The sequence below is a fragment of the Molothrus aeneus genome, chromosome 3, assembly GCF_037042795.1.
Source record: "Molothrus aeneus isolate 106 chromosome 3, BPBGC_Maene_1.0, whole genome shotgun sequence".
Lineage (NCBI taxonomy): Eukaryota > Metazoa > Chordata > Aves > Passeriformes > Icteridae > Molothrus > Molothrus aeneus.
The window spans coordinates 109,556,139-109,576,723 of NC_089648.1; the positions used below are offsets into that span (position 1 = coordinate 109,556,139).

At 51.6% G+C, this 20,585-nt stretch overlaps 1 protein-coding gene across 1 annotated transcript; it reads right to left on the bottom strand.

Moving 5' to 3' along the window:
• Positions 1-936: 936 nt before the first annotated feature.
• MCM3 (minichromosome maintenance complex component 3) lies at positions 937-10,169 on the bottom strand. The gene is made up of 15 exons (XM_066545947.1): positions 10,111-10,169; positions 9,408-9,538; positions 8,991-9,229; positions 8,181-8,289; positions 7,421-7,574; positions 6,213-6,344; positions 4,925-5,133; positions 3,835-4,009; positions 3,618-3,744; positions 3,210-3,360; positions 2,941-3,081; positions 2,620-2,726; positions 2,175-2,257; positions 1,569-1,644; positions 937-1,345 (listed from the first exon to the last, which is right to left on the bottom strand). Exons 2-15 carry the CDS (start codon positions 9,453-9,455, stop codon positions 1,147-1,149), a joined length of 1,950 nt encoding a protein of 649 aa, XP_066402044.1. The 5' UTR covers positions 9,456-9,538; positions 10,111-10,169; the 3' UTR covers positions 937-1,146.
• Positions 10,170-20,585: the final 10,416 nt, after the last annotated feature.

The window sequence follows — 20,585 nt, forward strand, 5'->3', positions numbered from 1 at the left end:
CCAGAGATCTACAGGCTGCAAACATGCCAACTCCCCTCCAACCCTGCTGTCATGGCTGTGTTGCATGAGAGGAGCTCCAAAATCTGGCATTTAGAGCTCACCAGGCAGCTGAAGTCCCTCCACAGCAGCACAAATCCCACCTGTGTAAGTGCAGCTGTAGCCCCACAAGTGGGAATCCTACATCCCCCCAAACAGCCAGTCATGGGGTGAACAGTGGAGACATTTTTATAACACAAATAAAGATTTATGGCACCCAGAAAGAAGGGAGCTGTGCAAGTGTCTGGAGATAGGCAGTGACAACAGCAAGCCTGTTCAGGGGTTTCTCCAAAGCTCAAACTCACAAAGACAAAAAGAAAAAGAAACTAAAGAAAAACCCAAACCTTCAGCAGCTCTGGACCACGTTCGGCCAGAACTGGTCTGATTGTGTGCTCAGCTTTTCTTGAAAGTTTGCCATCCCCAGGACACGATCCCAGGCTAAAGGCAGGAGCAGGAGGAGATAGAATCCATCTGTGCCAGGGACACATTCCCTGGGCAGCTCTGAGACCTTCCAGGTTCCTTCCCTGGGGACAAAACCCCCATCAGGGGTGTGAAATCTGGAAATTCAAGCTGACCCATGGGCAGTGGAACTACATCTGGCCCTCCATTGCCAGGAATTATCCTCCACAAGATGGGTGGGAAGGGCAGAACCAACAGGACAGACTTTAGGCACCTTTCCCTGTGAGACAAGCAGATCTAAGCTATATAATAGGGGCAAAATGGGAAAAAAAAAAGGGGGAAATAAAGGTTTCACTAACAGTGGAGTTCTCATATTGCTTTTCATTACCACTACTGAATGCTGGATTCTTAAATCCAGATTTTTTTTATTTAAAAGCGGGAACTCTTTAACACCAAAGCTAAAAACAATACATTAAAAACACTGAGAATTTGCTCCTAGGTTTTTCCTTTCGTCTCCTTGCAGAAACCTCTTCCCAAATACTCCACTCTGAATTCAGCAAGAACTTCCAGAGCTCCTGGCCAGAAATGCACAGCAAGGAAATGCACAGCCTTCAGCTCCCCAAAATCCAGCTCAGCCACATGAAGCATTCAAACACAAAGAGTCTCCAGGCTGAGAGTCCATGAAAAACTTGGGCTCCTCCACCCAGAGGCTCAGATTAAGAAGATAATGTCATCAGACACCATGATCTGGTTGTCATCCTGCATGTGGGCCAGGGCCACCTTCACCTCGGCGGCCGAGAAGGGCTCGGGGTTGTCGCGGTTGATGGATTCCATCACGTTCTTCAGGCCCACAGACTGGGCATGGGAGGCTTTGAACACCTCCAGGAGAGCAGCCTTGAATGCCTTCAACCTGGTCAAAGGAGGAGGAATCACCCTTGGAGATTGGAGAATAGACACAAATCCTTCCACTTGTTCCCAGCCCAGGATGCCTCAGCCCTTCCCCATTCCAGCAGCAGCACTCAGTAGGAAAGGCAAAAGCTGGAGCTGGGAGCATCACAGATGCATCTCCAGCATGGGACAACAGCCTGGAAACACTGGGGGAGGTGGGACACAAAGGGACAGCCCCCACTCACCTTGGCTCAGACAATTCCACCTTCTTCCCTTCACCATCTCCTGAGGATTCAGGTGTTTTCGGAGGGTGTGCCTGAACTGGAGCAGAAGGAAGAGTTACCTTCACCCTGTGCCTGTTAACCAAGTACCCAGTGAGCAAAAATACTGGACTCAGGATGGGGGGTGATGCCAAACTGCCTCCCAACACTGTTATTTATGCTGTGGTTTGGAGGTGGATGGAAAAAATTAATCAGCAATAGAATCACAAAATGGTTTGGGCGGGAAGGGACTTTAAAGATCATCCAGGTCCAACCCCTGCCATGGGCAGGGACACCTTCCACTATCCCAGGTTGCTCCAAGCCCCATCCCACCTGGCCTTGGACACTTCCATGGATTCAGGGGCAGCCACAGCTTCTTTGGGAACCTGTGCCAGGGCCTCACCACCCTCACAGCCAAGATTTCTTTCCTAATAGCCCATCTATAACCCTGTCCCATACGGATCTGTGGCTCTGAATGGTACTGTACCACACCAGGGACCACAGGTGACAGCAGCATTGCTGCTCCCCAGGCTGTGCAGACCCAGCAGCACCCTCAGGAGGAGCCAGGTGTCACCAAACCCAGGGACTCACCCTGTGGCATCTCCTCCTCAGCATCACTGAAGTCGTACGGGTCGTAGGAGCCCTCCTCACCTTCCGTGCGCGCCTTCTTCCTTCTGGGAGGGGAAAAGAGAGGTCAGCCAAGGGTTTGGGTTGGAAGGGACCTTAAGGATCATCCTGTTCCACCCTCTGCCATGGGCAGGGACACCTTCCACTATCCCAGGTTGCTCCAAGTCCTGTCCAGCCTGGCCTTGGACACTGTCAGGGATCCAGGGGCAGCCACAGCTTCTCTGGGCACCCTGTGCCAGTGCTACCCAGCCAGCTCTTTATCCATTAAATAATGAGGTTCCTCTACTACAAATGGGGTGGGACAGATCACCTGGGTGAGCAAAACATGGAGTATTTCTCCATGGCAATCCCAGAAGAGGCTGGTGACCTTTGCACCACGTCCCTCCCACTCCCTTGCTCTGGCTCCTACCTCCTTGTCCTGCGCTCCTCCTTGTCCTGTGACTCCTGATCTTCCTCTTTCTCAGTCTCTGAGTCATCCTCCGCTGCCTTCCTGCGCTTTTTCTCCTTCTCCAGCACCTGTGTGGCAAAGGCAGGATGGACTCAGACCTCATTTTCACTCAAGCTGCTTTTAAGGACCAACTCCAAGCACCCAAAATCCCAAAGTGATGGCTTGATCCCACACTGTGTCCAGGGAAGTTCACACCAGCAGCCCAGGGTGCTCAGCTTGCACCAAGCCCAACCTTTTCCAATCTCAGGATCCCCTGGGAACAGAGGGACACTTTCCCCCCACCTTTTTGAAGTAGGCAAACTGCACCAGCTCCAGAGCTGCCTCAGCATCCTGCATATCCACAGTCTTGTTCATCCTGGCCTTGGCGTGGGCTGTGGAGAGGCGGATCAGGGTCTCCAGGGTCCGGGCTGTGATGGGGGAGGTCTGGGGAGACAGAGAGAGGTGTCTGTGTGACCCTCACAAGGCCAAGGTGGAAAAGACCCATAAGAAGAGAGGCCTGTGCCTCAGTTTCCCTCCTCCTGGCCCAAGAAGGAGCTGCTCCCAGGGCTCACCCTGGCCACATCTGAGTTCATCTGGCTCTGGCTGCGCAGGCGGGAATACTCCTCAGCGATGTAGCTCGCCGCCTCCTCGGTCAGCACGGGCTTGATCATCTTTGCTACATGGATGTACTTCCTCATGAACTCCATGCTGACAACCTTCTCCCTGCAGGAATGCATGTATATCCATATTATCCACAGTGGGGATGGGCTTCCCATCCATTTATACCCCCTCCAGGTGTGTAGGGAATTCAGCTCCAGATGTTCCCCACCTGCCTGGCACAAGAGATCAAGCAAGGTTCCCTTAGCATCCTACCCATGGATCAGCTGGAGCATTGCTGGCACTGTCTGGACACTCAGGCCAAACCCATGAGCCCACAGTGCTGGACACCCTCAGGGAGCTGCAGGGGATGAAGGACTCACTTGCGGCGGTTGGGCCCGTGCAGGAGGTCATCGTGTTTCTCATAGACCTGCAGCTCCTGCTCCTCCTCCTGCATGAAGTCAGGGTCATCCGTAGCCAGCATCTCCACGGCACTGCCTAGGGGCATGGCTGGAAGGGGGAATGAACAGGATTTTACCCTCTGAAGCAAGAGCTGCCACCGAGGGGCTCATCCTTTGGCTGAGGAGGGGCGGGACTCACCATCCCCATCCTGCTCGTTGGGGTTGCGGTAGCGGTGCATCCGCAGGACGTGGTCCGAGATCTCCTTGTCCTGCTCAGGGTCCATCTGGTCCAGCACGATGAAGAGTAGGTCAAAACGGGAGAGCAGGGAGTCCTGCAGGCCAATGTTCTCCATGGGAGTCTTGTACTGGTCATACTGGGGAAGGACAGCATGAAGGGTTACACGAGAGCCTCATGGGTGAGCCCTGGCTGCCAGGGAGATTGGGAGGACCTCCTTAGACCAGGCCTAAAAGGATGGATGGATGGATGGATGGATGGATGGATGGATGGATGGATGGATGGATGGATGGATGGATGGATGGATGGCCACTTTCCCCTCCTACAAGGCTCTTATTTCCAAGGAAAACAAGTATTTTTTTAGATCCCTGATCAGACACCAAGACTGAGGCTCATCACCAGCATAGGGTCCACTAGGCTGCCCAAACACCCAAAACATGGTGAGAAACCCCAGGAGCTCCTCTCTCCTTCAGCAAAGCCATGACCACAACAGACACCAAACCAACAAGGTCTTTGCTGTGCCACGCATCCAAGTCACTTGTTTGGGAGTATAGGAATGTGCCCCCTGTTGACAGAGTGACAAAACTGTCCTTTGTCCCCTCAAAAAGAAAAGAAGGCCAGAAGTTTCTCTCCTCAATTAGGTAAAAAAGACACTTCATAGGACCTTAGGGACTTCACCTCAAACTTAAAGAGAGCTAACTGGACAGAAGCCAAAAAGTCCTGCCTAGGCAATTAACTAGAAAAAGAAGATAACAAAGAAACTAATCGCTTTTGTGAAGTGTTTTACCAGGAGCAAAGACCTCCTGCACCTGGTTTGCTTTTTCTCTGTTTTGTTATTTTGCTTTTTATTAAACCTTTTTGTTTCTAATGCTGCAACAGAAGCCATCCTGCTGATTTTTATGCCTCCAAGGGTAGCTGAGCTATCTTGGGTGTGTTATGGACCTCCAAGAGCTTATGAGACCTAGCTCAAGGAGGCCATTATAACATGGTGGATCTTTTGGAATTGACCAGCTGCCTCCTCCCTTCTCCAGGGAAGGGTAACAGCAGCACTCACCCGGCCGTAGACGGGGTTGGCGGCAGCCAGGACGCTGCAGCGGGAGTTGAGGCGGGCCTGGATGCCAGCCTTGGCGATGGTGACCCTTCCCTGCTCCATCACCTCGTGGATGGCCGTGCGGTCGATGTCGGACATCTTGTCGAACTCGTCGATGCACACCACGCCCCGGTCGGCCAACACCATGGCTCCCGCTTCCAGCCGCCGCTCCCCTGGGATGGGACGGGGGAAAAACAGGGTCAGCCACCCCCCACTGGCCCTACACATCTCCTGCCCTGCCGCACTCATCACCCCGGGGATGAGGGTGAACCTCAAGGAGCTGCAGAGTCCTTCTGGGTTGCTCTGTGACCCAACTCTACAGCGGAGAATGCTTAGGGAAAGGATCAGGGTTAGGAATGTGTTCCCATGAGGAAGGCTGCTGCTAGCCTGTGGGAGTACCAGTCGTTGGTTTCTCGGGGTCTGGATTGAAGGCACTTGAGACACTAATTCGTGTTCAGACACAAGTGTTTAATATTTCTTATCTGTAAAACAGTTTCATTACTGTGAGTTCAGCAGCTTTTCATTAGAAGGCACAAAATGGCCAACAATCTCTTGTTACAAGGTCTTTTAAGACTGAACTATCCATTTAAGAACTGACGCCTGGATTATTTTCCCTTTTAACCCAATAACTGATCCCAAAGAGCCCACAATGTGGATTTTTCTGTCCAATTACAAAATTCCACCCAAATCCATGAAGAAGAAGGAAGCATGAAGAAGAAGCATGAAGAAGAAACCCAGGATGACACCCTGTGCCCTCCATCTTGCTTCCATCCACAACATTCTAAAATTACCAAAACCTCACCAAGTGATACACCTACACTGCTCTCTATAATCTATTTCACACTTTTGTGGATTCCAGTCTATCTTGAAGTCTAGGAAACTTTCTCCATGAATGAGGGTCAAAGTCAGTGCTCCACTGGGGGTCAGGGCACCCCAGAGCAGACAGAGAAATATTCCCAGTGCCCTGGGTTTCCACACTAGCCCTCAGATGTGGCACCAAGTGGAAGAAGGGTAAAGAAAACCACCACCTAAGAGAGGTGGAAAAAAATATCCCAAAACACGGGATCCCATGATCCTGAATGATCATTAACATAAAGCTTCTGGTGGAGCAGGTCCTGCAAGTGTCACTGCAGAACAAACACCATAAAATCACTAAGGCTGGAAAAGGCCTCCCAGATCATTGAGATGAGCAGCCTTGGATGGCACAGAGTCCCTGCCAGGAGCTGACAGCCACCACCCCAGTGCTCCTCACCTGTCTCCTGGTCCGTGGTGACGGCAGCGGTGAGGCCGACGCCGGAGGAGCCCCGGCCGGTGGTGGGGATGGCCCGGGGTGCTGTGCTCAGCACGTACCTCAGCAGCTGGGACTTGGCCACAGAAGGGTCTCCTGGGATGGAGAATGGCATGTTTAGGAATAACTCATCCCCTGGATACCAACTGCACCACCACCCTGTGTCTGGTTTGGGGGTGTTTAGAGAGGGGGGAGGTGGAGGGGAAAGGGGATAGAAGGGGTTTGTTCAGACTTCATAACATAAGGAAAGTAGATGTTCTTCCTACTATCATCAATAAATCCATGGGAGGAATAGGGAAGATGGAGATAAGAGACTTGGGGTGATGGGGATGCCACAAGAAGCAATGGGGACAATTCAGAATACAGGAAACTCCAATGGGATATCAGAAACAAAAAAAAAAGTCTCCTTGACCATGGGCAAACACTGGGATAATGGCTCACAGAGGTCATGGAATCCCCTACAACCATGGAATGGTTTGGGTTGGAAAGGACATTAAGAGTCACTTCATTCCACCCTCTGCCGTGGGCAGGGACATCTTCCTCTATCCCAAGTTGATCCAAGCCCCATCCAACCTGGCCTTGGACACTCCCAGGGATCCAGGGACAGCCACAGCTTCTCTGGGTACCCTATGCCAGGGCCTCCCCACCCTCAGAGCCAAGAATTCCTTCCCAGTATCCCATCTAACCCTGCCCTCTGGCAGTGGGCAGGCATTCCCCCTTGTCCTGTCCTTCCAGGCCCTTGCTCCAAGTCCCTCCTCCAGCTCTGCTGAAGCCCCTTTAGGCACTGGAAGGGGCTCCAAGGTGTCCAGGCTGAGATTTCTCCAGGCTGAACAACCCCAGCTCTCCCAGCCTGGCTCCAGAGCAGGGGAGGTCCACTCCTTGCATTCCTGTCCAAGGTTTCCTCTGCACTCCTTCCAACAGGTCCACATCTTTCTTGTGCTGATGACTCCACATCTGGACACATCTCCATACCTGGACATGTTCAAAACAAACTGGACATGTCCCAGAACAACCTGACCTACCAGTGACACCAGCTCAGCCCTGCACACATCCCTGAACCAGGAACCTCCAGATGTCCTTCTAACCTCAGCTATTCCACAAAACTCAATCCAGAACCTTCCCTCACCCCCAACAACACCAACCAAGGGTGCCTCTGCCCAGCCCTCCCAGACCTATCAGCAAGATGTTGATGTCTCCTCGGATGCGGCTCCCGTTGTCCAGGATCTTCTCCACCCCTCCCAGCAGCATGCAGAGAATGGCTTTCTTGATGTACTCATGCCCATGGATGCTGGGAGCCAGGGATCTGGCCAGCTGGTCAAAGATATCCTAGGCAGAAGAGGCAGAGCATGGTCTGTCACACGGGCTGGAGCCAGCAAGAACAAGCAATACTTCAAAATACTTCATTTCAGCCCAAATTTCAGCTTATTTCTATCACAGAGCTACATGGATGAAAATTATTTGGAAAGGAGAAGACTGTTGGCCAGAGTTTTCTTTCATAGTGGGATTTGTCTGAACTCCAGGACCATCTTGTCGCTGTCACCCAAACAAGCATTGGAAGCAGGTAGAGCAAGGCTTGCTACTCTCTGTGCTACAAAGGAAAGCTCTGAGCACGAGAGGCTGGGGCAGAACTCTATTACCTCAGTCTGGGGTAAGAAAAGAGGTGTTTCTCCTGCAGAGCAAATTCCCTGGAAACCTGCTGGTAGGGTCAAGACACAGCAGAGCTGCCAGGAGGAAGGATGCTCTGCAAGCAGTACAGAAGCAGCAAGAAAAACAACAAAGCCTGATCACAGTCTAAACAGAAACTTCAAAGAAAATTAGTTAGATAATCCAACAACCTCCTAAGAGGGTTGAAGAGTTACTTGCAACCCAACAAGAACCTCCTTAGCCACATGCCAAGCTGAAACTTCATGCCTGGACACAAGATTTAGATACCTTGGAGCGGCTCTTGCTGAATCTCTTGATCTTGGCCACATCTGAAGCAGAGTAGAGAGGCCGGAGGTCTTTGCTCATCTGCTTCACGTGGCAGGCAATGAGGATGGTCCTGGAGAAGGGACACAGCTGTGGTCAGCTCTGCAAACCCCACAGAGACAAAGGAGAAGCTTCCACAGGGCCATCACCTGCTCTAGGAAGCCCTGGAAAGGGGTGGGAAGCTTTGATAGCTGTAGCACCCTTGATCTGACTGTGCTGGACCATCAGTGGAGCATCTTTTAAAAGCATCCAAAACCTGGGCACAGCTGGAAGTCACAGCTGCATATTGTGAGGGGAGGCCTCACCACAGTTTAGAGCTTCCTCACGAGGGGAAGTGGAGAAGTGGCACCAATTGGGTGCTCTGGTGACCAGTGACAGGACCCAAGGGAATGGCTGGAACAAGGTCAGGGGAAGTTCATTTTGGATATCAGGGAAAGGTTCTTCCACCAGAGGGTGGTCAGGCACTGACCAGGCTTCCCAAGGAATGGGCATGGCCCCAAGGCTGCCAGAGCTCAGAAGAGTTTGGACAACACTCTCAGGGCTGCACAGGGGGGCATTACTGGGGTGTCTTGTGCAGGGCCAGGAATTGGACTCAGTGATCCTTGTAGGTCCTTTCCAACTCAGCATATCTCATAAATAGGATCAAGGTGCAAACCACTTCCAAGTGATTTAAGCCGCTGTTTGACCCAACTCTCTGATGGCCACCTGCCAGATCTCACCTTCCAGAGACCCAGCCAAACAGGGTGAGAGGGCTGAAGCCCCAGGAAGACCCACCTGAAAGTGCCTGAAGTGTAGCCCCCTTTCTTCCCTGGCAGGCAGCGGTATGTCCCCACCACCTGGATGCGGTCCCCAGGCTTCACCTTGTCCACCAGGTCATCGTCCAGAACCACGTCCACCGAGCGTGGCAGCTGCCCTGCCGGGGCCTTCTCAGGCATCTCCTGGATGGTGATGGTCTGGTGGTCCTTGTAGACTGAGAGGCCAAACTCTGTCTCCAGCGGGTTGTTCTCTTCATCCTAAAGCAGGAACCCAAATTAAAAGATGAGCACCATTTTTCAGGAGAGCAGGGAGGACATGGGGTGCATCACCCACCCTGCACAAGGCTGTTCAGCAGGACTGGAGGCTGGGGCTCAGCAGCTCCATCCTGAAGGTGGCACATTTTCCCTAGAGGAACATGCTGCTGCTTCACCTCACCTTTGTAGGGTAGATGGAGCTGGATGGGAAAGCATCCAGGGAGGTCATGTCTGTGTATCGGCGCTCAATTGTTTTCTTGGTAGCTGGGCAATAATGGACACTCCGGACAACTTTGGGACGCACCAGAGAGCCTGGGATTGGAAAAGAGAGGAGTTGGGGCTGGGATGTCCCACCCCTCTGTCAGCAGACAGCCCCCAAAAGGGTCTCCAACATTAAAATTATTTGGGTCACAACTCATTGTCAAACATAGGCAGGACTGGCTGATTTTAAAGACCATCCCAACACTCAAGACCTTCAGCCAAGCTCCTTGGCCCAGGTTGCCAGGGAAGGAACATTTGAATTGGAAGGAACATTAAAGATCATGTTTCACTCCTTGCCATGGACAGGGACACCTTCCACCTTGCTTCAAGCCCCATCCAACTTGGCCTTGGACACTTCCAGGGATTCAGGGGCAGCCACAGCTTCTCTGGCCAACCTGTGCCAGGACCTCCCCACCCTCACAGCCAAGAATTCCTTCCCAATATCCCATCTAATCCTACCTTCTGTCAGTGTAAAACCACTCCCACTTATCCTCTTGTCCTGTCCCTCCAGACCCTTGTCCCAAGTCCCTCTCCACACCACAGCTCCTGGAGGGCTCCAGCTCCTCCACACCAAATCCCCAGCCCCTCCACACCCACAGCCCCTGGGTGTCCCCCAGTCTCACACTTGGTCACGATGCCCTCCACACAGACAATGCAGCTGAGGAAACAGGCTGTCAGTGTCCGTGGGGACACGTGCTTGGAGCCAAAGCTGCCCTCCAGCCCAATGTAGAAGTCCTCGTACTGCTTGGCGTAGGTGGCGTCAACGGAGGCGACGAAATCCTTCAGGGCACGCTGGAAGGCAATCAGCTCCTCAAAGGCATTGCTCAGGAGCCTGCAGCACAGGGAGGTGACAAAAGAGGGTCAACCCCTTCCTCATCAATGCTTTTTCACACACCCCTGCTTGCTCCACAAGTTTATCAGGAGATGAAAAAAAAACTGAAGTCTATCACAGCTCTGTGTGAGGTGCACTGGCACCAGCAGCGAGGAGGAGAACAATTCCAAGCACATCTAGAAATCCTCACATGACCCTGGCCAGACTGGCAAGGCTGGTCAAAAATATCCCTGAGCATCCTCAAAAAGGTTGAGAGAAGTGGGGTTGCTCAGCCTGGAGAAGAGAAGACCTTAGAGTCCCTTCCAGTGCCTACAGGGACTCCAAAACAGCTGGATAAGGACCTGGCACAAGGGCATGGAAGGAGAGGACAAGGGGGAATGGCTTCATGCTTCCAGAGGGAAGGGTTAGATGGGATATTGGGAAGGAATTGTTCCCTGTGAGGGTGGGGAGGCCCTGGCTTTCACCAGAGGAGAAGGTTTGGTGCTTTCTTGTGACAAATGACCTGCAGAACCAGGGCTGGACCTTTGAAACCCCTCTCAAGCCCAGTGCCCCAGGTGTCCCCTGGTGCCCCACACCCACCTGCTGGCTCTCTTCTCGTTCTTGCGCCGCAGGTCGTTGATGTTGACAATGAGCCGATACTGGTTCTCACTGATCATGTCCCTGACCTTGCTCTGGTAAATCCCTTGGTCTTCCTGCAAGTGGGAGTGGTGGAAAGAAACCCAAAAAGCAATTCACTTTGCAGGTTTTTTCACTTCACTCCTGTGTGAAAAAACCCCCAGGAGCCCATTCCTGCAGAGCTGGATGCCCTTTATCCCACCAGCTAAGCAGGAAGGGGCAACACAGGGACCAGGTGCTCCCTAAACCCTGGTAGGAACGGGGGGGACACAGGGACCAGGTGCTCCCAAGCTCTGGTAGGAATGGAGAGACACAGGGACCAGGTGCTCCCTAAACCCTGGTAGGAACAGGGGGGACACAGGGACCAGGTGCTCCCTAAACCCTGGTAGGAATGGGGGGGACACAGCGACCAGGTGCTCCCTAAACCCTGGTAGGAATGGGGGGGACACAGGGACCAGGTGCTCCCTAAACCCTGGTAGGAATGGGGGGGACACAGCGACCAGGTGCTCCATAAACCCTGGTAGGAATGGGGGGGACACAGGGACCAGGTGCTCCCAAGCTCTGGTAGGAATGGAGAGACACAGGGACCAGGTGCTCCCTAAACCCTGGTAGGAACAGGGGGGACACAGGGACCAGGTGCTCCCTAAACCCTGGTAGGAATGGGGGGGACACAGCGACCAGGTGCTCCCAATTCCCAGGAGCATGGATTAGGGGAGGCGGACGGGCACAGGGACCAAGTGTTCCCGAACTTCGGGAGTAGACATGGGGCGGGGGCGCACAGGGATGAGATGCTCCCCAATCCCCGAGGATACAGTGGGGAGGGGACATGGGGACACAGATCAGGTGTCCCCCCACCCCAGGGGACATGCAAGGGACGCAGCACCCGCGCCTCCCAGCTCGTCTCACCTCATCGTCCAGGAAATCGAGGTAATCGCGCTGCGCTTCCCGCAGCTCCGCATCCTCCAGCCCGCCCGCCGGCGCCGCCATTCTGCCGGCCGACCTGGGACGGATCCCGCCGCCGCTGCTGCTGCCGCTGCTGGTGCTGCCGGGGAAGGCGGTGAGAGCCGAGGGAAGCCGGCTGGGCCCGCGATCAGATCAGGGCCCGCGATCAGATCAGGGCCCGCGATCAGATCAGGGCCCGCGATCCGCCCCCGCCGCGCTCCCGTTTCGCGCCAAACGCGGCTCCTTTCCCGCCACAGCGCGGGAAACCCGCCCTCGGCCCGCCCCTTACCGTTGCTGATTGGCTAGCAGCTCCCAGCGCCAGCCAATAGAACGGCGAAATAGTGATGGACATGACGTTCATCCAATCAAAGCGCGGGGGCAGTGCACGGGCGGGGCCAAGGCGGGGTACTGGGGATCGGATTTGATCCCGGTTCCGGCTCTTGGAAGTCACCGAGGGGCTGAAAATGCCGCTTTAGGGAAAAAAAGAGTATTTTAAAAATCAATCACGAAAACAACAAAAAACAACCCAGATAGAATCCCAAACCAGGAACCCCCCCCCTAAAATAATTAAAAACTAATTAAAAACTAATTTAAGGTATTGGTTTTTATATTGTATTTTGGGGAGCCCCGTTTCCGGGTGTTTTCACCCCGTACAGGCTGGGTGGGCGTTGCTTTTTCCTTTCAGTGTGATTCCAGCAGTTTGGGGGTGACCACACAAAACCGACCGGTCTTGTGGTATTTGGGATGGAAAAGGCGATTTTGGATGTGTCTTAGAATCCCAGAATAAATGTTTGGGTTGGACAGGACCTTAAAGCCCATCCCATTCCACCCCCTGCCATGGACAGGGACACTTTCCACTGTCCCAGGTTGCTCCAAGCCCCATCCAGCCTGGCCTGGGACACTTCCAGGGGTTCAGGGGCAGCCACAGCTTCTCTGGGAATTCCATTCCAGGGTCTTCCCATCCTCACAGGGAAGGATTTTTTCCCCAATATTCCACCTAACCCCACCCACTGGCAAGTTAAAAACCAGTCCCCCTTGTCCTGTCACTATCTGCTTGTGTAAAAACTCCCTTTCCCTCTTTTTTCCAAGCCTCCTTTAAGCCTCCTAAGAGGAGGAAGAAATTCCTGTTGTAGGCACGAATCAAAAGGTGCCGCTGCCTACAGGGAAACCTGCTGCTCCCCCTTAAAAACGATCACAGTATCCCTTAAAAATATTTATGTAAACTGTTTAAAAATAGAAAAAGAAAAAAAAGCATGACAAAATATTTTGTTCAGCAGGGCACACCGCGCACACAAAGTTGGCCGTGTCCCCTGGATATTGTAGCTCAGAGCAGTTTTTCCAGGGTAATCCTGGGAATAAATATTCACCCCGGGGTCTGCTGGGCTGTGCAAACCCTGAGGCACAGAATTCCCGCTGCCTGATCTCTCCAGAGGGAGCAGCTGCGATTGGTGCTTCGGAAGAGGAGCAGGAAACAGCCTTTGCCCCGTTTCCCATTTTCTGCTTGTGTGCCTGGATCAGATCCCTCACTGGAAATGCCTGGCAATTCTGTGGCTTGGGATACGTGCAGCCCAAGTCCTGGCTACTTGTCCTGCTCCTGAGAGATTTTTTTCACATTGCTCTGTGTCAAAGTGAAAGTTCAGAGTTTCATTTTTAGGTCTTTTAGCCCTCTTCTGGAATAATTTGATGCTGTATTTAGTTTGGCAGGTTGGCATAAATAAAGGATCTTCTGCTTTATTGCTGCTTTCTTACTTTTTCTCTTCTTTTCCTTTTCCTTTTCATTTCTTTTCTTTTTCCTTTCCATTTTTCTTATTTTTTCCCCTTTAATCTTCCAGGTTGCCCTACTAGCTCCAGAGATGTTCCCTGCAGCTGGAATAGCTTCCAGCTTCCCTGCTTCTGCACACTCAGCAGGACCCATTTCCCTCCAGCTGCTCCTCAAATCCACCCCTTCCCTGGGATTTGTTGGACATTTCTTGTTTTCATCAGTGGAGAAAGCACAAAGAATTAACAGAGAAAACCTTTGATGTGCCCCTGGCACTTCTATTATTTCTATTTCTATTTCTATTTCTGTTTCTATTTCTATTTCTCTTTTTCTATTATATTTCTGTTTCTATCTCTAATTTATTTTTATATTTATATTTATAAATTTTATATTTATATTTATATTTATATTTATATTTATATTTATATTTATATTTATATTTATATTTATATTTAATGTTTGTATTTCTAATCTTTTATATTTATATTTATAATGTTTGATATTTATATTTATAATATTTAATATTTGTATTTGGGTTTTGTTGTTGTTTTTTTTAATGGGCACATTATCCACTGAGGATCTAAACTGGCTGAAGGAATCCGTGTAAGTCCCTAAAGGAAATATGATTTATCCCATATAAATTGCCAGAACCCGTTTCAAGATTTCACCTCTGAGATGCTTTTTCTCTCTGTGCAACAGGCAGAATATTAAATCCAGCAATGGACACTCTCTGTGCTCCACTGCAGATAAAACATAGGTGGAAAAAATAAAATATGGATGCAAAGCACCCCATGAGTAAAACACAGAGCAGTTACCAGGATGAGATTTAGGCACATTTATGTGGATTGCACAAGATCTCACCCATTTTTGGGTGGTCAGAATGAATCCCAGCCCATGGACACGTTGTGGATGGCTGCAGTTTTCCTCCTGTCGGGAGCTGGCAGGGCCTCACTCGCTCCTGGCGAAAGGTAACAGGAGTGAGGGATAAAAATAGCGCTGTTGTTATTCATGACAGCACCTATAGCAACTGCTGCCTGAATAATTCATGGGGCAGGGCAGGCCGAGGAGGAGAGAGGGATGGAGAGAGGTGGAGAAGGCTGGGAAGAAGGCAGAAGCCTTCCCTGGCTTTTGGGACTCCCCAGGATTGTGCCCAAGGTCTCCCTGGTTTCACCTCTCTGCTGAATTCTGGAGGTTATGGGGTGAAAAGGCAGCAGAAGCTCACTGGGACATTTAGCACTTTCTATCCACTGGAAAAAACAGGAATTAAGCACTTAGCACACAGAGGGCTGGGTCTGGAGGGCTTGCAGAGAAACAGAAGGATCAAGGGTGGATGCAGGAGAATCCATGGTTGAATTGCACATGGAGCTCTTTAACAGTATTGAGTGTGGATTTTCTCATCCCTTCCTCACACCTCTGTGTGGCAGCATCCACCTGTATGTGGGGTTTCTGAGGTTTAAAGGTACCCTGTGACCCTTCTGAGATTCTGGGATGTTGTGGAGTTTTGTTGTTGTTGCTGTAGTTTTTGTTAGTTTTGTTTTTTTTTTTCCTCTTAGTTCAACTAAATGTCAATTTTCAAGCCACAGTTCAATTATCAAGTTGCCATCTATTCACTTTCCTGACTGCTGAGTAGCCTTGCCTCACCCATGAAGGGCAGGGGAGAGGCTTGTGGCTCATTCACAGCTCCAAAAATGGGGGGAGAATATCCCAAATTCGATGGAGTGTCACCTTATCATCAAGCAATAGAGTGGAGGGGAGGTTTCAAATCTGTTTGTAATAAAAAAGAAGGATAATAACATGGAATGCAATGTTTGGAATGGAAAAAAGTCACTTTTTAGAACTGAAATTATGTGGAGAAGTGACACCACCTATGAGATATTTTTATCAGGGTAAATTCTATGTTTTCCAGGGGATTAAAGGGATTTCTATTTACTGGGCTCACCTGAAGCTGCAGTTGCAGGAGCTGAACCCTAACCAGGGAGTGAATTCACTCTCACAAGCAGAGTGTTGTCCTGATTCTCATCACAAATAATTTAATGCTGAAGGAGCCCTTCTTAATCCTCTCTCCTCACCTCTTCCCTAACATAGGCTGGAGAATTTCACCCCACTGCATCTTCACCCAGCTCAGGCATTTCTGACATAATTTTCTTGAAGTATTTGCTATTCCCACACACTCTGGGTAAATCTTTAAACAGTTCTACCTCTTGTGGCTTTTTCCTAATTGTGGAGAAGAATAAAATGGAAAACTACTCTCAGGGTGTATAAATGGAATTTCTTTACTGAAAGACACAGGCAGCTGCTGGTATCTCACCAGGAGAGCACAGGAAAGTGGGTAAGGAGTTAAAGGTCTGTCCTTCAGTGTGTTTGGATGGGCTGTAACCACCTTCTTTCTTCCCAGAGTAGGAGCCCAGAGCATATGGATTTGTTTTTCCTCCCAGATGCCTCTAGCATGGCCCTAGCACAGTGATGGGAACCTAAAATCTTGTTGTGGTCCTGCTCCTGAGATGCACAGCTACTCCAGATCCCACAGGGATTCATCCTGTTTTCCTGCTGTGCAAGAGGAAAATACAGCAATTAATAGAAAACCAAAACAAACCCACACAGGCCCTGCCTGCGGGCAGAAGGAAAAATGAATTCCAAATGAAACCAGAGGAGAGGCTGAATCAACAACAAAGCTCTGGAATGGGGCAACCCAACCACATTTGCAGGGAAATCTGAAGGGCCCAGACACGGAGCTGAGGTTTTGATGTTGCTATTTTGGTCTCCTCATCTGCTCTCATGACTTCTGGCTGTTACTAAAGACAGTGACAGCTGGTTCCCCTTTTTTTTTTTTTTTTTCCTATTCTTTTATTTCTCTCATTTTCTCCACCCTCAAGCCTGGAAATCATCCATTTCTATGCAAAACCTCTCTGCCTCTTCCTCAGGATCTCTGGGAGCTGCTTTCAGCCCTGGGGCAGGATCCACTGGTCACTTCAGCAAGTGGTGTCCAGCTTTAGAATCACAGAATCACAGAACTGTTTGGGTTGGAAGGGACCTAAAAGACCATTCAGTTCCACCCTCTGCCACAGGCAGGGTCATCTTCCACTATCCCAGGCTGCTCCAAGTGCTGTCCACTGGCCCTGGACACTGCCAGTGTACATCATCCTTATTATAAAGAATTTATTCCAAGTATCTAATCTAACCCTGCCCTTTTTCATCCATTCCCCCTTGTCTGTCATTCCAGGCCGTTGTCCCCAGTCCCTCTCCAGCTCTCCTGGAGCCCCTTTAGGCTCTGGAAGGGGCTCTGAGCTCTCCCTGGAGCCTTCTCCAGGTGAGCACTCCCAGCTCTCCCAGCCTGGCTCCAGAGCAGAGGAGCTCCAGCCCTTGGAGCATCTCTGTGGCCTCCTCTGGTCTCTCTCCAGCAGCTCCACGTCCTTCTGCTGTTGGCCCCAGGGCTGGAGGCAGCTCTGCAGGTGGGGTCTCACCTGAGTGGGGCAGAGGGGCAGAATTCCCCCTCCCCTGCTGCCCCAGGCCATGGGGGGTTTCAGGGATGGGTCAGGTCCAGCTCTCACCACCCGGCACCCCCAAATCCTCCTCCCCAGGGCTGCTCTGGATCCATTCCCTGCCCTGATGGGGAGCTGGGAAGTTGCAGCACGCCGTGTAAGGCTCATGAGTAACTCCCATCAGACTGTCACAATGGGCTGTCACTGCTGCGGGCAAACCACGAGAAGGCAGGAAAGTCCCGACCCCAAATTGCTACACAATCCTTGTGCAGCACGTGGGGAACAGCTGATGGTGCCGAAATTAACTGCATCAAGTGCTTCCTTCTGAGAGGCCAAACTTGGTAACCCAAGGCTTTTATGGATATTCTTTTCTGAATTATTTGTTAAAGAAAGCCTTCATGTTCTAATGTCTTCTTACTGTTCTAATTCTGCATCTGCAGATTTTTTATGTAAAACTTACCAAATGTATGATGAGCATCAATTCTTGCCCCATGGGAAGGAGTTCCATGTGGGCACAGACAGGGCAAAAAATTTTCTCTTTTACCCCAGTACAATAACAAGTCATTATTCTTTATTACAGGCAAATACAGGGAAAAGGTAACTCTTACTTCCTGGATTACATTTGGTGCTTGGAATACCTCAGTTGTCTTTGGTGCAAAGCTGCTACATTGCTTCTCAGCAGCACAGTGTAGACATGGTGGGTGTGGAGGCTTCTTGGTAGAGGGAGACCCTGATCCACAAAAGATCCTTTTATTGAGTAATAACTCTGAGCACCTAAAAACACTAGGACAACCTTTTGCAGATCCCTTCCAAAGTCCCTTTTCTGTCCCTCTTAGACATCTCCTGAAAGACCCATAATACTGCACCCTCCTCCTCCTCCATTCCTGAAACTGGGAGGGGATTCTGCCCCTCTCCTACATTCTGGTGAGATCCTAACCCAAACCACTCTATGATGCACATTTGGGTGGGGAATTAAGGCATTCAGGACATGTTTGAGGGCACAAAGGGGTTTTGAATCATCAGATAACTGTAGAGGGTAGGGAGAGCTCAGCCTGGTACAACCCAGTCTTGACTCTGGGACTAATCTCCAGGGCAAACATAACCACACCTGGGTTTTGACTTGGAGGGAGCTGGGTGATTCATTTCAGGGTTTAAAATGTCAATGGTAGGGAGTAACAGCAGGGTAAGTTTGAGCACAGCAGGGTATGTTTGAGATGAACGGCAGAGCATGGCTTGGTACCACTCACCTGAGAGCCAGGGATCAAAGAGCTCTCACTGTGCAGCATCCACCAGGCTTGGGGTGCAGAACAGACTGTCAGCACCCCCCTAGGAGAGCGGTTATCCCACACAGAGCTGTCCTCTGCCCTTCCCATGGCTGCCCTGGGGCATGCCTGGAGGTTAAATGAGGTAAAAACCTTTCACTTGGGTAAAACAGGTGCAGGTGGCCTGGCAGCATTGCAGTGTCCAAGTTGCAGCAGGGATGTCACCTCCCCCCATCCCCATCTGCCTGGGCTGTATTTTATGTCCCACCTCCTACCACTGTCCTTTGTCCTGTCCCTCCATGCCTTGTCCCAAGTCCCTCTCCAGCTCTCCTGGAGCCCCTTTAGGTTCTGGAAGGGGCTCTGAGCTCTCCCTGAGGGAACACCCCCAGCTCTCCCAACCTGGCTCCAGAGCAGAGGGGCTCCAGCCCTTGGAGCATCTCTGTGGCCTCCTCTGGTCTCTCTCCAGCAGCTCTACGTCCTTCTGCTGCTGGGGGTCCCAGATCTGGAGGCTCTGCAGGTGGGGTCTCACCAGAATGAAGCAGAGGGGCAGAATCCCCTCCCAGTTTCAGGAATGGAGGAGGAGGAGGGTGCAGTTTATGGGTCTTTCAGGAGATGTCTAAGAGGGACAGAAAATGAGTGCAAGATGTCACTGGGGGGGTTGATAGCTGCCGGTTGTATCTCTTTCACATCCCTGAGTGCAATGACAGGGGAAAATTGAGGTTCCTTCCCACCTTCTTCACCCTGGATGTTTTCCTTCCTCGTTTTGGGGGCACTGGCTCTCCCACATGCTGTGAGGTTTGTGCTGGGATGTGCTGAACCTTCACCCAGACTGCAGAGATCTTATCACAGCCACAAAGTCACATTCCTGGGCTGCCTCTCTGTGGATCCTCTCCCTGCAGAACAAGCAATCCTGTTTTCCTCATAAACCCATCAAAACCCAGCGGTTCTGACAGGCTGGAGCAGCAGAACCTGCATGAACCAGCTGAGGCAGAGCCTGGAGAGGGCAAACTCTGTAACTCATAAATTAACCTGCTCCTGGGGTCACGGTGACCCTACAGCTGAACCCACCACTGTGCTTTTGGCACAGCTCCATCCAGGATCCATCAGCCTCTCCCACACATTTCCCAGGCACAGCTCAGGAGCCCTGAGCTGCTCCTGAAAGGCCATTTGGGTGCAAATACCTGTTTTTTGGAGCCCAAAGATTTTGGTGCTGGCAGCTAGCTTGAGGCCATACTGCTTTTAGCCTGGAAATCTTGTAGAAAATCATCTGCTCCTCCACACTTGCATGTCCACAGCATTGAAATCAGGGGATTCCCCCCCACTCCATGGAAGTCATCTGGTCCAGCCCCCTCGCTCATTTAGGGCCACACAGAGCAGGTTGCCCAGGTCCTTGTCCAGATGGATTTAAATATCTCAAAGGATGGAGGTACCTCTTGCTGGGCAACCTGTGCCAGTTCTTGGCCTCTCAGTAAAAAAGCGTTTCCTGATGTTCAGAGGAATCTCCTGTGCTTCAGTGGGTGCCCATAGCCCCATGTCCTGTGATTTTTACTTTAAATGTAGAATCTTCATCTTTGAGAGTGATCTCTGGGGCTGAACCAGGTGACCTCCAAAGGTCCCTTCCCATCCCCAACCACCTTGCAGTGACTTGTAAATCCTATGAGGAGCAGCTGAGGGACCTGGAGGGCTCAGCCTGGAGAACAGGAGGCTCAGGAGGGACCTTGTGGCTCTGCACAACTCCCTGACAGGAGGGGACAGCCAGGGGAGGGTGGGCTCTGCTTCCAAGGAACAGGGACAGGACAAGGGACAGAACCTCAAGCTGTGGCCAGAGGAGGTTCAGGTAGAACATGAGGCAGAACTTCTTCGTGGAAGGGGTGGTCAGGGGCTGCCCAGGAGGTGCTGGAATCTCCATCCCTGGAGGTGCCAAGGAACAGCAGGAGGGGGGCACTCAGTGCTCTGCGCTGGGGACCGGCCACAGGTTGGACTCCATGACCTCGGAGGAACGACTCTGTGAGTCTGCGACTTTACACCCCTCTCACGGATGTGTCACTGGGCTCTCCTCAGCACTCACCGCTGGGGTGACGCGATCTGGGTGGTGCCGAGGGGTCGAGCCCCGCTTTGCCCGGCCGGGCTGGGCCGGGTCGGGCTGGGCCCGGATCGCGGGGCCACCCCGGGGCGGGGCGGGGCGGGGCGCGCATGCGCGGGGCGGCCG